The 17,112-nt window shown below is 36.1% G+C and overlaps 2 protein-coding genes and 1 pseudogene across 2 annotated transcripts; 1 reads left to right on the forward strand and 2 right to left on the reverse strand.

Annotated features, from left to right (window-relative positions):
* The first annotated feature begins 459 nt into the window (after positions 1 to 459).
* LOC114718579 (probable calcium-binding protein CML22) lies at positions 460 to 3,088 on the forward strand. The gene is given in 6 exon segments (XM_028903939.1): positions 460 to 540; positions 1,912 to 2,142; positions 2,242 to 2,441; positions 2,524 to 2,587; positions 2,590 to 2,688; positions 2,808 to 3,088. Coding segments are annotated over 5 exon segments (726 nt in total). The 5' UTR covers positions 460 to 540; positions 1,912 to 1,913; the 3' UTR covers positions 2,942 to 3,088.
* Positions 3,089 to 3,144: 56 nt separating this feature from the next.
* Positions 3,145 to 6,302, reverse strand: LOC114718578 (receptor like protein kinase S.2-like). The gene has a single exon (XM_028903938.1). The coding sequence runs from the start codon at positions 5,884 to 5,886 to the stop codon at positions 3,391 to 3,393; it is 2,496 nt and encodes an 831-aa protein (XP_028759771.1). The 5' UTR covers positions 5,887 to 6,302; the 3' UTR covers positions 3,145 to 3,390.
* Positions 6,303 to 11,835: 5,533 nt separating this feature from the next.
* On the reverse strand, positions 11,836 to 15,629 carry LOC114718577 (uncharacterized; annotated as a pseudogene).
* Between the last annotated feature and the right edge of the window lie 1,483 nt (positions 15,630 to 17,112).

The following is a 17,112-nucleotide window of genomic DNA, read 5'->3' on the forward strand; positions in this document are numbered from 1 at the left end:
ATCAATTGAGAATTAGAGGATGGTATTAAAACACTAAAACGTTAAAACATTTTTAATGATAAAATTAAAAGAATTATTCAGTTTCAAAAGAAAAATCTTTTAAAAACTAATGCCTCATACGTAATGAATTGTTAAAATACTTATTATAATTTTTATAACTTCATAACATATTTACTCTTTATAATTGAAGTGTCAAAATAAAAATGGTCAACAAATATCAAAACGAAATTACGAAATACTATTATTTTAAAAACTATATTTTTCTGGTTTTAATTATTTATGAGCTAAGTAATGCAGTGAAATTATTCGTAGCTTGAGAGTCACGACAAAGCGGGAACATATTCCTGAGAAATGTCAAGAAAGAGGGAGCCATCGTGGGGGTGGTGGCATCCCCAACTTTGGATCCCACTACTCTTTGCTTTTCCTCTCTCTGTCAATCTCCCTTATTCTTTCTTTCTTTCTTTCTCATGCATCGATCTATATATACACCTATTCCACCCTTTCCCTCCATTTCTTGATCAACCATCAAAGTTTCACTCAGTAAGTTTTTCTGCTTTTCCTTTCTCCGTTTCCCCGACTTCTTTACTTCTTTGTTTGTTAAATCCCTCTCTCAATATTCTCTCAGTTTCATTCGATTCTTCTGATGACGATTGTGTTTAATTTAGTTCGCAAAAGGGGACTATATATATATGTATATACTGTATAAGTCTTAGTTTGATCCATGTGCGAAGCAATTTGGTTATGAAATAGATTTTGTTTTGAGTAGATTACCATCGAACTTGAATACTTGACTCAAGTCAAGAACACCCTTAATCCTTCTATGAAGATATATAAGACTTCCTTCCTTTTGCTCTGCTGCATGATTTTCTAGTTCGCTGTAGAATATTTACTGCGTCTTTCTACTAAAAAAAAAAAAGAATCCTTTTTATCATAAGCACATCAAACAAATTGTAGTCAGCTTCATGTGCTTGGAGCAGAAGTTTGGTGTTTCTTGCAGTTCAAGGCAGCTGCATCATTAGTTAGATCCTGTTTGGGAGAGCGTTTTATGGGCCAAACGTTGATGAAAAGCTATAATAAGCCCGATTGCATATTGAAGGCAGTTTGGATCAGCGTTTGGGCCATCCAGCTTATCCACCAAAAATCAGATTGCACCGCTCGATCGGTTAAGCTCTGTGAAGAACCTTTTTGAAATTGCAACGCCCGATCACAAAGCTCTCTGGACCGTTATATTTTTTGTCAGTTCTCTCTCCATTTTTTTATTCACTTCTTTATTATATTATCTCAGTTCTGTTTTTTTCTCCATGTTTCACTGTATATTTAAAATATTTTTTATGATTTCTTTAAAATTTTAAAATTTAATCCACTCATTAAATTTGATTTCTTCATATTAATTTATTTTAATTTTATTGTATTATTTGAAATTAATTTTTTATCATGTTTTTTATTATTTATAAAATTTTACCAACTTCCATTTTTTGCTGTTTTCTAATTTTTCAAAGCCTGTCAATAACATTGCATTTAACATCATTATCCAAAGCAATTTCTGTCAACTCTCACCTAATTTGCATTGCTTGTTTAAATTTCACTTGGATCAATTTAGCGTTCTGTTCTTGTACTCTAATAAAATTTATTCATTGTAAGAATCTTAAAAATCGTTTTTCTTTCAGAAAAGAAAAGAAAAAGAAAATATTAGCAACTCATATCAATACGTGTTCGGAGATGAAACAAAGAATAGGGAAACATTGATTATCCTGATCTGCGTAGAATCATTTAATTACATGTTACATAAATGAAATTTGCTTTATGTTAAAACAATCATTAATCATAAACAGTAACTGGTCATTCAACTTGAAAATGCAGTAGTTCGTATATTTTGCTGCACTCATTGGTTTCCCTGTCTGTCATTGCAAGGGATGTCTTATCCTTGCCCATTTCTGAATAAAATGGGAGCCATGATTTGTTGTCTGACTAAAGCAAACAAATACAAGAAGTTGGATAGGAAGATAGAAAGGAAATTAGTTGAAATCGATAGATCTTCTTCTGCTGGACAAAGAGCTTTCAAGTCAATTGATAGAGTCGTTATGCGGTTCCCTCAGATCAGGGAGGGACTCAAAACATTAGAAGGAATCTTTGAACAGTATGGTAAGTTCCCATTTTCAATGTCCATCCCACGTTATTTTCTTTGAACTGTAGTTCTTCATTTTTTAAAGAAAACTAACTTTTATCTCACGTGTTACAAAGATGAGGACTCTAACGGATCTATAGAGTACAGTGAACTAAAAAAGTGCTTTGAACAACTGCAAATTGATCTACCAGAGGAGGAAACTAAAGATCTTTTTCATTACTGTGATATTGATGGAAGCAAGGGCATACGGTTTAATGAATTTATCGTTCTTCTATGCCTCATCTATCTTCTAGAAGAATATTCATCCTCTGATAATGTATTGGGCAAAAAACTTGGTTTTTGTGCCTTCTTGATATTCTTCTTATTATCATATGATGATTTTTGTTTCTTTCATCAAGGTGGAGTTAACACAGCTGGGAACAATTTTTCACACGATAGTCGAAGTCTTTCTGTTTCTAGATAAAATGGTGATGGCAAGCTAAACAGGAAGGACGTGGACAAGACCCTGAATGAGACTTACCCTTGGGAAAGATCCCCAGCTGACGTCACTAAGATCAGATTTAGTATTTATTTGCTTCGCTTTTTTCTTCTGACATTACTAACAGTCTACCTGTTTTTTTTCCCTCCCTTTCTTGTTTTATTATCTGTTTTAAATACCTTTTTCTGTCCGTCATTTTTGCAGAAGAAATGGACTGGGACAGAAATGGGCAAGTCACTTTCAGGGAATTCCTCTTTGGCTTCTTAAAATGGGTTGGGATTGATGAGGATGAATTGAATCATCAAACAGAAGGCCATCCTGCAGAGATGACTCACTGATGTTAGGCTTTGTTAAATATATATGACTTTGACTGTTATAAATATGCTGGTGTACGGTTATTTAGTTCTATATCTTTCATGCATCGTCTAGCGTTTGAACCTTACTTGAAAACACGGTGTTGTATTTGATCATAATTGTACCCTTTAGGCCCCCTAATCTTTGCTTATTTTCCTGAAATCATGCTAAAAGCGTAGTCTATATTTCTGGTGATCCTGAAATTCAATAAAGCAAAGCACAAATGCTGTAGTAGAATTCAAAATTAACGCCCCCCTCCAGCAGAAGGATACATCAATACACTAGTCTAGTAGTCTTGTCTTGTTATATACAGTCACGGCACATTTAGTATGCATAAATTCTAGCTCAATCAAGAAATGACAAAGAAGAAAAACTTTCTAATCAATAAGAACTCCTAAAACCCATATTTTACATCTTTGTGTTGAAAAAACTCTCAACGTATGCCTAGAGCTTGGATTCTCCTGATCAATGACAATGAATAAGCATTCCTCTGTTTCCATTCTTCCGTGCTCTCTTTCTGGTTTTTCTCCATGATCAATCGATCATTTCCATCAAGGATGCTTACTATTTGTCTCATGCTTGGTCTTGACTGTGGGTCAGATCGGGTGCATGCAATTCCGAGCTTTACCAATCTCATGAGTTCTTTGTAATTGTACTCTCCGTTGAGCCTCCTATCTGCTAAATCCTCCAGTGGTCTTTTTCTTGTTTCAAATTCATGAACTTTCTTCACCAATAGCACCTCAGGCTGCCGAAAGTCCACAGCCATCTGTCCACTGATAACTTCAAGCACCACCACGCCAAAACTGTAAACATCGGCGGCTGAGGTAGCTTCACCGGATTCTATATATTCCGGTGACATGTAGCCAAAAATCCCTCGAACTGATTTGCTGGTGTCTTTGATTACATGATGGCCATGCTCATTCCGGGTCAAAAATTCAGCCAGGGCAAAACTGCTGAGTCTTGGGTTCATATCTGGCTCAAGGACAACAGCCGAAGAAGTGATGTTCCTGTGAATTACATGTTCTTCCCATTCCTCGTGAAGATAAAGAATAGCAGAAGCTAGTGATTTTATGATACCGTATCTATGATGCCATTGCAAGACAGAACGGCCATCTCTATGATTGTCATGATGGAGAAGATGGTGACTGAGAAGTCTTGTTGCTGAGTAATCATACACAACAAGCATTTCCCCTTGCTCAGTACACCATCCTCGAAGCTGCACCAAATTCCGGTGGCGAAGCCTTGCTAGATTTCGCAGCTCATTGGAGAATCTTTCACGCAGTGCAGGGCAGGTCTTCATTCCAAGGCGTTTCACCATGACATGGTAACGATCCTCAAGGATGCCATAGTAGGCAGTTCCAAAGTCTAGCTCTGCCACCTTCCTTGACTCTGAAAAATGATCTGTGGCCAAGGCAAGCTCCTTGTATGATATTTCCCTTGGTGCTTCAACCACAGGAAATGATTTGTGGCGATACATGCTCTTTGCAGAGGAGATACCGCTGTTTCTATCTTCAGCAGTCATGTATATTGTTCTCCCATTTGCTGTGACATAGTTGGATGAAGAATAGTTTGTGATTGTGCTGACATTTTCTGTGACAGTGCTGGAGGCATTTGTGCTGCTGAGACTTGTGTCCGACGGAGAAGACAAAGTAATATACAAGGGGTGGGAATGGAAAGAAGGAAGAGCTGGCAATGGGCTTGAAATGTCACAAAGTGCTTCTACAATCCATTTCATGCTAGGCCTCGATTGTGGTTCATGGAGCGTACAAAGAAGGCCTATGTGAAGAAAATGCTCCATCTCAGCAAGCTTGTAGGAACCATCCGGTAGCCGAGTATCCCCTGCAGCTAGGAGCTTTCCCTCATCAGATAGTCTTCTAACGAAGTCAAGTAAAATGATCTTATCATCAGGGTATGCAAGATCAATGGCTCTCCTTCCAGATGCCACTTCCAGCACAACTATGCCAAAGCTGAACACATCAGATTTCGAAGTAGCGATGCTTTTTTTCTGGAAACTCTCGGGAGGCAGATACCCGATTGTGCCGCCAATTCTTGTTGTCTCTGCCAACCTGAAAGGGTCAACCTTGGTTGATGTTTTCCTACTTGGATGGTACTCAAGCTCATGTTCTAGCCACCTTGCCAAGCCAAAGTCACCCAACCGAGCATTATATTGGGAATCAAGCATCACATTGCTGGTTTTCACATCCCTGTGAATGATCTGGGTCTCTAGTTGCTCATGAAGATAGTATAATGCAGCTGCCAAACCTTTGATAATTTTCCCACGCCTTCCCCAACCAAGAGGGTCTGCATTTGGATTCTCAGGCCGCCGAAAAAGTATGCGGTCAAGGCTGAGGTTAGGCATGTAATCATAGACAAGGTATAACTGATCTTCATGAACACACCAACCTCTGAGCCTGACAAGGTTCTTGTGACGAAGATGGGCCACGGCTGCTAACTCAGCAGCAAAAGTCTTCTCAAATTGTTGCCCTTTCTCTGCCAAGCAACATTTGACAGCAACCACTGTTCCATCACTGGGCAAAACAGCCTTGTACACTCTGCCGAATCCTCCACTTCCCAGAACATGATCCTCACTGAAACCATTAGACCCTATGAAAAGCTCAGCGAAGCTGAAGATTCGTGGGCTGTCCCCACCAATCTTGGCAGAGAGTTGTACTCCGTCCATGTCATGAAACAGCACGACTGAGCCTTGTTTCCCTTTCCCCACTTCATTGTGGAAAAACCTCGAACAGTTTCTGCCATATAATTTGCTCAGAGAATCACGAAGGAAGGCAAGAACTTGACCCCCACAAGCCCTCTGTTGTTTCTTTGTCTTGGTTTCTTTCCGGGAGAATCGGTTGACTTTTGATGGTGGGTGATGCTTAAACTCAGCGGAATCTGCAGGTAAAATGACGCAGAGATGCTTGAGGTGCATGGTGGGGGCTTAGGCACTGTTTTTGAATCTAAGCAAGATGAACATGGGGAAAAGGTGATGGCCTAATGGGTTATGAGCAAGAAAATTGTGAAGCTTGCTGGTATAATTAGTAGGACGAAGAGAAGGATGATCTTGATGATGAAGCCAATGGAATGCGACGTATTATGTGGTGGGTGGTATTATTCAACGCGTTTAGGTGAGCATGGTTGAATTATATACAACTATCTGCCAAATTGGAACCTACCCTTTATATGAACTCACCAAAAGATGATTCCTTTGGCATTTTTTTAATTGGAAAATCTCAATTTCTTTCTGGAGACTTTTGAAAATCTGCAAGACTCAATTTCAAGTTTTCGATCCTTTGATTTTGCCAGAGGAAGAAAATTTTGCCAACAAAAAGGCATTATATTTATATATGTGTGTGCATGTATTACCTCCGGTCTTTAATATAAAACCTTATTTGACTTTTATTTTAATCCTAAATATAAGACCCAATCCACTTTGTCTCTCATATTATATATTTTTTTCCAAGACCTTCTAACAATGGTAGGTATAGCTAATACACTTAATTAGCAAGAATATTTTAAGAAAGACAACACATATTTATTACAAATAGTTAACTTAACTTTTTTTATTAATCTCTTCAAATTAGTCAACTAGTTTTTATAGTTAAGACCAAAAGTAGTATATAATATTTCGACCAGAAGTGAGAGGTTGTCACTGTCTGGCCTTGTATGTTTCATGAGTTGGATATCCATATGAGCGCAAGTGGAGGGCTTAAAGACAAAAAACAAATTCCACTAAGACAAATCTGTACCGCTTTTCTGGTTGAATGTAGGTGATATGGCTTTTCCTCTAACCTAGCGGAATGAGTTGTTCATCAATCAAGAACCGTTTCTGTACATTTTTGTTTAAAATTGAAAAGCCCTTGGGAGGGAGATTATTGTATTATTGTAACAATTAAGATACATCTGATTTACTATTGATGCCTTCTTTTTCTTCCTCGTTTTAAGTTTCTTCTCTAATGTGAAAGCATCAAGTGTCAACCATAGAATGCCTTTTGAAATATAAAGACGGAGGGAGGAAATCCACTATGACAAAATCTTTCATGAATTTTTCAAAAACCGGGAGAGTTTCTAGAAAGTGAGAGAGTTCCATTCCATTTGAGGGTACAATGCCCAAATTCAAAGTATAATCAATAGTACTAATATTAGATAGTCAATAAAAAATCTTCACAAAATTTTGCCTCCAAGAGCAAATCTTTGGCCCTTTGAATCACTTCAAACTACATGCATTTAAAAAAATAAAAAGAGAGAGAGAGTATTATTCTAAAAAAAAAAAATTAAAGTTCCGCGTTTGAAGACGTCAAATTTTTCGTAGCACTGTCCTAAACAAAAATAAAATCATGCTGGTTTTGGCTATAAACTAATGGTGCCCTTAAAATCTTTAGAGAGATTATTATTTATAACATAAGGTCTTGTGGTGTCGTCTCTACAAGTGAAAAATCGTTGGTTGGGCCATTTGTAATATCATATTGTTATTAGTGTCCAAAGGCAATCTGGCTATTTCATCCAGGGTGGGAAAATAAAAAATAAAAAAGAATCTAGCTACGCAGGAGAAAGAACTAGGATTGTGATTACCAAACCCGCTCAACACAAGTGGAATGGTACATTAGGAACAAGTTTACCTCATATCACATTTGGTATTTGCTTAAAATTAAAGGGAAAATGAAAGCATGAAGGACAGGTGGAAATGAATGTTGCCATCAGCAATGAAGTATGGAAGCATTATTGTCGGCTTATTAAAGTCCAATTGGCCTGTTTTCTTTTTAATTCAAAAAAACACGGATATACTAGTATGAATTAATAATATTCAAGAATTTAAAATTTCTCATACAACTCATAAAATAAGTTATTATTGATGTTTTTTGAAGTTACAATATTTAATTTCTTTTTTTTTCCAGTATGATTGATTGATTTGATATGCTCCAAGAATATTTTAAATTTATTATCATTTATGGATGACAATGCTTTTGTTTTTTTTTTTTTTGGAAAATGAATGTTCCTATCACTCATTTTTCTTGAAATCAATTAATTAGTGGATAAGTTAGGCCCAAAAGTCAAATGTTCACAGATCATCACACCTTCTCAATTAACATGGGCGGCAGGTCACCCCCCAAGCTTAGTGGATTAGCTAAATTAATATAAACAAATATTATTAAGTAGACCAAAAACTCACGAAACCTCCCATTTTTTTTATTTTATAGTGTTAATTAGTACTAGTTCACGTCGTTGGCAAAAAAAATAGTATAATTCACGTCAGTTGATGGCGATAAATTTGCATTTCATACCAAAACAAAACACCTTGAAAATAAATAATTAGCTACCTAACCTCATCTGTGGAAGTAATTTTTTCCTTAATATATGAACGATTTTGTGGTAGTTGAGGACTTAATCTCGGTTATATATAGTCTAAAACTCAGTAGTCATGAATAAGCATAGGGCAATACATAATTAATAAAGTCATATTCCTTATACAGTTAATAGTACAATTTTAATTTTAACTGCTTGTCACGCTTGCTTTGATATGCCCAATATGTTATTAGCATAGATCTCACGTCAGACTGAATAACAGATTAAATATATCTAATTAAATTAGAATACGAAATGAGGAGGACTTTCTGGGGAGAGAAACAATTTTTCAACTCCTATTTATATGCCACGTTATTAATTGTTTTACTTAAATATATAATTTTATCATTGTTTTCACAAAAAGCATATACATATCTTAAATAAAGATAAACTTAAAATTATTAATTTTAAGAGATCCAAGGTTTTTTAAGTGGTATTAATTAAGGGCACTTTTTTATACATAAAGATTTGATGAGTTAGGTATGTAAGACTAATCAAGGTCAAAATACCTCCAAACTCAAACACGTTACAGACGTATTTATTATATGCCACGTTATTAATTGTTTTACTTAAATATATAATTTTATCATTGTTTTCACAAAAAGCATATACATATATTAAATAAAGATAAACTTAAAAATTATTAAATTTTAAGAGATCCAAGGTTTTTTAAGTGGTATTAATTAAGGGCACTTTTTTATACATAAAAGATTTAGATGAGTTAGGTATGTAAGACTAATCAAGGTCAAAATACCTCCAACTCAAAACACGTTTACAGACGTATTTACATATCATTCATCAATAAATGATCACATTGATGATGAGATTTGAATTCACGATCTCGTGGGTACTACTTTTTATTGGTCAGGGGGGCTTTTTTTCTTGGGAAAAATAATAACGGGCACATTTGGTTATACCGTTGTAGGAATGAGGAATCAGGAAAATTTATACATTTTCGTTTCGTTCACATTTCCATTTTCTCCATTTTTTTTTTTACCTTGATTTTCTTCATTTAAATCTAAGGCATTTTCTAATATACTACGCGTAACACCTACCTCCGATGTCGGATCTAAGCGTTACACACTTGCTGAAACATCATGGATTGCATTAGAGACAATACAAAAATATACCCTTCCCGTCTTAATTTATATATATAATTTGATATTAATATTACACAGAAGTATTTTTAAGAAGATTATGTCACATTTATTAAAATTAAATAATATATGTAACTTATCAAATTAATTAAGTAATTCTTATTAACGATGGAAGGAGCACCAACCATCTGGGTATGAATTTTTTGAAAAAAGAAAAACAGGAGACGAAAAAGGAAAGGGTAGGTGGGACGTGAAGGTTATGGAGAAGACTCGTTTATTGTATAGAAGAGATTAATTGCATGTACAATGTTTTTTACAAAAAACAAAATATTTGCTTTGTGTGTATGATATCAGCCGTGGTTTATTATTCCACGCCTCTGTATTTACATTCGCTGGCCATCAAGTTGTGTACATTGTTTGGTCTCAAAAGTAATCAAAACTTTTGTGACTATATTATAAACGTGTGAATAAACTTCCACAATACTATAATTATTAATTAAGTATTAGTGGCAATTACATGACGCACACGGAAAACTATTTTTACATGTTGTTCATTCTTAACTTAAAGGAGAAATACATTATACAATTGATATGTTTTCTTTTTCTTTTTTTATTCCTTTTTTAAGTATCACACATGAATATTTAAAATAATATTAAAAATACTTATCAGTATGAAACGTTTAAATTTATACTTCCTGATAAATAGATAGATGAAAGCTCAATATGAAAAAGAAAAAAAAGCCTGGCCTTTTAACCGATACTTATATATGGGCATATAAATAGCTGTATTGACCCAGAACTAAATCAACCCCTCGTGAAAAAGCTCTCTTGCATTAGTATCGTATATTATACTCGTCGTATTCTTAATATAGGAGTTAATTGAGGAGTTTATATTAAAGACGGGAGGAATGATTAAACACAAATAATCAACCATTGTCATTAAGCAAGAATTATGCTATCTCATGTTATTATTGCAAAGTGTAAGCATATGCTTAAATAAACTTCAATCAACGGAATAGCTAGCTAGCAGCAGAAAGACACATATAGTAAAAAAAAATAAGAAAAGAAAAAGGGGTTATGGACCCGCAGATATTGGGGGTGAAAAGTGACGACATCCCCGCGCAGAAGCCTGTAATTTCAAAATACCTCTAGAGTACCAAGCATTCATATGTAGTTAGTTGCTCCAAAATGGGGTGAAGGAATAATTAATTACTGCTGTATTATAATCAAATCAGATTCTGGCTTGTAACCCCAAATTAACAAAAATTCCATAGTTAGCGAATATCTATGAGAGATCCTATAAAAAAAATTTGAAATCACCAGATCTAAAGTAAGGATTTACTACAAAAATGTGTTATTATTAAATATTATTAAAACCTATTAAAATATGATAATTAAACTTATTTTGAAATTTTGTAATTTCAAACTTATCTTCGCGGGATTCTTCAAATGTTACAGCAGCGTGCTAAATTTGTACATATATATGTATCTATAACGATTATAAACTTTCGCAATAGAATGAACTTTCGTTTAATTAACAATGATTATAAGAGGGGAATAATTCAATTGATATAATTAAGGAAATACTATCTCTTGTTGCAAAACAAGTTGATCGAAATTATTAATATTGCAAAATATAACAAATTGGTGTTTCGTTAATAGACGATGAAAATAATTGAGAGGCTGGGAAATTAAATTATTTATCCTGCTTCATCTACTTTCTGACTTAAACATTGTGGAGAATTCTGGATGATGAAGATCAGGATTCATTATTATATTAATGTTATTAATAATTAATATCCTTCCGACTTCATGATCAGATGATTTGGTTGGAAGATAGAAAAATATTAAGAGTGGGTGCAAAGCAGTTGAATAATTCACTCAAGCTACAACGAAATTGATATATACTCACTCCAATAATCTACCTAGGAATTAGATAATTAATTTACAGATATTAAAAAAATTAATTAAATTAGTTATATGTTATAATAAATATGTGTTAACCGGCCCATTATTGGCCACCGCCTTCTCTAGCACAACGATCTTTGCTTGTTGCTCAAAAATTTCGGCAGTCATGGTAGCCACTACCTCGGCCGTTTGGGCCTTCAGCACCCCTGTTGTGCTCGCCATGTTTTTTTAGTTATCTGTATTATAACTATCTTATAACTACCCCTTAATAGGAACTTTTAGTATATGCAATTAATATAAATATTATTGTGCAAAAATTATAAATTTAAAAGATAAAATATATGAAAGTTTTAAACAACAAAGCAAGCCTTTTGTGTGCTTTCTTAAGTTTAGGATTGGAGGCAGTATCTTTTACCGGCATAACACATGGAACGTTAAAATACTGATTTATTCCACAAAATAATTGTATTTTATAATTTCTAATAAATTAATTAAAACCGAAAAGCCAAAATGAAACTAATTATACATAAATATAAATTAGAAAAAGGCAAATAAACCAAACAGCTTTTCACGAGCTAGAATTTGATGTTAGTCAGTAATAACTACGTTAGCTTTCATGGAGTTGATCAGGACGAAGTTTTACCTCTGGATGTTTTTTCAGGGGATCCCATGTCGTGGGAGAAGACCTTGTAGCTCCGTTGTGGAACCTTCCGGCAGATCGCCAGAACCAGATCAAGATACAGAGGAAGCTGAACCAGTGCGAAAAACGTCACCGGCAAGAACGTCGCCACGTATATCGGATACACGGCGACTCTCAGGCCAGGTTGCACGACGAAGAAATGCCCCGCGCAGAAAGATACCAACACCGAACCTATTGAGGTGAACAGTGACGACATCCCCACCAGAAGCTTCCTGGGCAGTCCTGCAGCGAAGTCCTTCTCTTGGAACCGAGACGTCAGGATCGACAGGAACATCACTAGGGACATCACCGACGAGCACAGCGCCACCACAGACGCCACCGTAATATGTTGAACAGAGGACGTCCTTGGAGAAGAGGCACGCCGGTGTCTTGGTCGGATCCTCCGGGTATGGCCGTCGACGTAGTGAATGCCACGGTCGCCACGAGCGCCGCCACCACCGAGCACGACTCCGCCGTCTTCGTCAGCCACTTGCTCCCCTCTTTCATGAGATGTCCGTGTGTTCTTAAGAAGATGTGCTTCGCTGTTTCGCCATGAATGTTGTATCGAGAGAAGAAGTTCGGCGGCATCGAGTCCTTCACTAGCTGAAAATCACAAAGTATGCAAGCAAATCAACTTTTGAATGAAGATTTCTCTCTCGTATTTAACAAATAAATGCATATGAGAATCATATAGATATATATTTGTATACACACACACACACGAACGAACCTTATACCACTTGTATTCCCATTGCATTTGCATGGCAGCGCCAGGAACAAGCCAAGGCTTATGATCCTTACAAGAAGCAGCGAGATGCAAGGCACTATTGCCTTGAGCATCGACGTGTCTGAAAGCACTCTCTTTGACAAACTCCATCTTTCTTAGAAGGCTAAACACATGGGGCTGTCTGTTCTCTACGGCCAGAAGAACCACGTTCTTGTTGTCTGCGTCCAGGTCTTGGATTGCCAGAGGGAAAGAGTGCAGGATTTTCTCCACCATCTCCGTCACTCCCATCTTCGCTGCTATTAATATTGGCGTCTCTATTATAGTCCCCTTCTTCTTCTGATCACTCATGTGATTCTCCATGTCCTCTCTTGCACTTTCGCTGTGATACTTGTGAGGAGTACTTCCCGTGTTGCCATATTTGTGGAAAGAAGCGAGTCGAACTAGCTCCACCATTACTTGCTTGGCCCACACGTGTTTCTCTTTTCTTCTCTGGATTTTCCATATCCAAGATGCTCCTGTGATTAAAGATTATGTGTATATGGAGATTAACGTGATGTTTATCTTTTTAATGACACATCAGATTGCGAGAAGAATCATATCCTACCTACACCAAAAATGATTAGAAAAACCTTCATAAGGATGACTAGGAATCTGATCGCGGTTTCCCAGTTGTGAGGGAATCGGTAGCTTCTCTCTTGTTTCCTTGCTGCTTGCTCTGAAACAGAAACCACAATTAATAACTATTTCTTATAAAGTACCAGCTAACATAACACAGTTAACACGAATATGATATATAGATATAGAAGATCATAAATATCAAGTTAGCTCTCTCTCTCTCTCCCCAGCTATATCACCATTGTTTATACATATATAGAGATCTGGTTAGCTCGAATTGAGGATAAATTAGGTACCTGCATTTCTGGGGTAGTTTCTGCCAAGTGAGGGATTCTGATTCTCTTCATCAGTTGCAGCTTTACCGCCACTAGTGCCAGTTGCTTCAATTACGGCATAAATGTAAGACATGAATGAGTTATATATGTTGGACATAGGCTTGAACATCTAGAAGTCATAAGAAAAATAAAGGGCATATATAAACTTGTGGCAATTTCAACCACTTAGATAAAGCTATTTTGATGGTGATGAGGGACTGAGCTTCATTGGCTTCCAAATCCAAGAAAGGATTGGATGAGGAAGTTAATAACACCCAAGTGTTAAATCAGATATGATAACAGTGGACTCGAGAATGAGCCAAGTCCAGTTGTTATATTTGAGAGCATGTATTGGAATTACCAATTTACATGAAATGAATGACAAAGTAAAGCGCGTGCGTTTTTATATATATATATATATATATATGTATATATATATATGATTTAGTAGAGAATGTATATTTGACTCACTCAATACTTTAAGTAGTTTCTTCGAAGTTTCTAACACATCCATGCATGTTGTGTAGTTCTCTGGACACTCAATACTTTTGCTATCTGCTCTACTTGAGTCCTCAATTTCCTTCTTCAACTCATCCACTATTAAACCTGGAAGAACATGAGTAGTTATTAGAACTTACACAAAACCGAGGTGCAAATATATATATATATAACATCAACCTTTAACACCTGGAAATTTTACGTTCACCTGACGAAAATTGAATGACACATGTAGGGTTTGGGTTCAGTTATAATTGTAGAGTGATTCTTTATGATTTTATCATGAAACAATTATTGCTGCAGAGATTCTACTCCTAGAGATGAAAAAGCCAATATTGATGCTTTACTGTATGCGATGATCTAGCGAGAGTTCATCATGGAGGAATATTAAATTACTTGTCGATCAAGTTAGATTTTGCGTTTTGGTCTAAAGTGTGGATATATATATATATATATATATATATATATATATAGAACCCATTTTCCTAATCATCAAATCAATATTGATAACTCTAGCATTTTCTAACAATAATTGTAATGGATAACTTCCTTAATCAAGAGCAAACGGCTGTATGCCTTCATGCTACAAAACCATATATAATCTTTTTAGCTACCAACAATCTTCTACAGTAAACGATATAAATATGATTATGCTCGGAATATTCTTAAAGTTATGTTTTTTTATATGACAAATGAGAGACAAATAATTATTCTAACTAAATGGGAAAAACTTGAAGGAAATAAGAGCATCTTACAATGGTATATGAGAATATCAAAAGTCTCCATTCTTGTGCTGCTTTTAAAGCAGCTGGGCTTCATGGCAAGGATATGAAGAGGTGACACACCTTCTTCATTCCTAGACAATGCAAGGTGTGGGTACAAGTGAATTATTTGAAATGCCAAATCTACAACAAGAAACAATCAAAAGAACTTAAGAGAATAATAATTAATCTGGCGTTTGAAAAACACAATTGAGGTGTAGAATAATATATAATATATGAACTAACCGAAGAATTCACCATATATGGTGGAATGAAGGATTGTATCCCCGTTAGTTCTCCTGCAGAGTGAGTAGTCACCTTTGTTGTTGAGGTAACCATGGAGGCAAAAGAATGCATCTTTCTTACCATAATGAGCTGCCAAGAACAACGGCGTTTCGCCTTCCATGTTTCGACATGAAATGAGATCGGGATCTCTTCCTGCAATGCTTCTGCAGATTTCCAGGTTACCAAGTTCTGCAGCCAAGTGGAGAGGAGTGTTTCCCTTTGAGTTTTGCATGTTTAGGATTCTTATACACTCGTCCTTTTCGATCTTCTCTAGGAGGCTTGTCACAAAATTGGTCCGCCCCATATAGATTGCCATGTGTATCACTGAGTCTTCTAACTTCGTGGTCCTGGCCTCCAACGCTCTTGGCTTCTTCCTGTATGCCTCTACAGCTTCCCTCCATTGGCCTTTCATGGCATAACCCAACAAACATTCATCCTCAACCTCCATTGTTGATGCTTCTACGCAAAAGTAATCAACAACTTACCTTCTTTGCTGCCTATATATATACTTCCTTTTTCTCACACTTTCCTAGGTTGGCCTTTCTAGGTAGCTAGCCCTTCTCTTAAATGTTCATTACAGTATCAGTTTTATTTAGTTCATGCTTTTTATAATATAGTGTTCGTTGCACGGCTACAAAGCAAGCAATAATCGCGATCTCCATTATTAAAGTTATGATTTCGCAGTTATAATATACAGTTTTGGCAAGCAAACTCAGCATACAACTAGTGATCAGTATAGCTTTATTGTTGCACGTAGGATGTTCCTTTTTTATTTTAATGTCTGAGCAACTAACTTTTATTACTTCCAGTGCAAGATTGGCATTTCCTTGACAATGAGGGAGATTTTTATTCCAAAATCCCCAGAGCATGCCAAAAGATTCATGGTTGGCCAATAATGTGGTTAAAGAATAAAGTAGTATTGTAAGTAACCAATCAGATTCTTGCTTGTTAACCCAACATAACAAAAAATCCTCCAGTACCCATTGCTTCATTAGCGAATGTCTATAGCAGCGTGCTAAATTTACAGCAAAATGACGCCCATACGAGCATCGTAAACATTCTTGAAAACACAATACCACAAGTTGTAACATCCTAATTCATTTTCGGCAATCTAACCTATATTAAGCCTGGGATTTTCAGCCATATCAAAATTCTTGAAGATTCTTCGTTCCTTTGCTCCACTCTTTACTGCATAGCCATCATGCTTGAGCTCTCATCCATCTTTTGAGCATGTTGATCTCCATCATCATTCCCTTCTTTCTCCTTCGATGGTTTCTCCGCACCCAGATAGCTAGATTCAGCACCCACTCCTATCATTCCAGGAGATGCATTCACGTCCAAATTATGCTCTGTACCTTTATCAACTTCGCAGCCACTTTCACTAGAACTGCTCTCAGCTGGTGTCTGAGGAAATTCTACTCCCTCAGATTCATCCACTTTCAAGTCGGCATCCATCATATCCTTATCAGGAATTTGTTGTTGTAGCGGCACAGCATCACCTATACCCTGGCCTGTTTTCAGTTTCTCCCTATAATTCTCCATTTCAGCTTGATACCTCTCTTTATCCTTAAGAGCCTTCTCTTGATAAACCTAAAGTCAAGGGAAAGCCGTTCACGCAGGATATCGGAAAATGGGGAAAATTTTTTTTTCATACTTTAGTTCTCCAAAGATACTTCGTGTCTCAATCTGATCCCCCAAATTTTGACATTCTAGAGTATGTTGTCCTTCATAAAGTCAGTATGTTGTCTTTAATAAAGTCCTCATGTCAAGCCTGAGAGTGAACACTAAAACCAAGGAGTTTATGTGGCCCAACCAGGACTCGACAGAACAGTTGAATGCTTAGCTACAATTGAAACCCAGAAAATCAAAAAGGAGGGAAAGAACAAAACGACCAAGAAATCCTGGTAATTTTGTTTTTCAACATTTGAAAA

The sequence above is a fragment of the Neltuma alba genome, unplaced genomic scaffold (assembly GCF_004799145.2).
Source record: "Neltuma alba isolate B1F8T4 unplaced genomic scaffold, ASM479914v2 tig00011851_pilon, whole genome shotgun sequence".
Classification (NCBI taxonomy): domain Eukaryota; kingdom Viridiplantae; phylum Streptophyta; class Magnoliopsida; order Fabales; family Fabaceae; genus Neltuma; species Neltuma alba.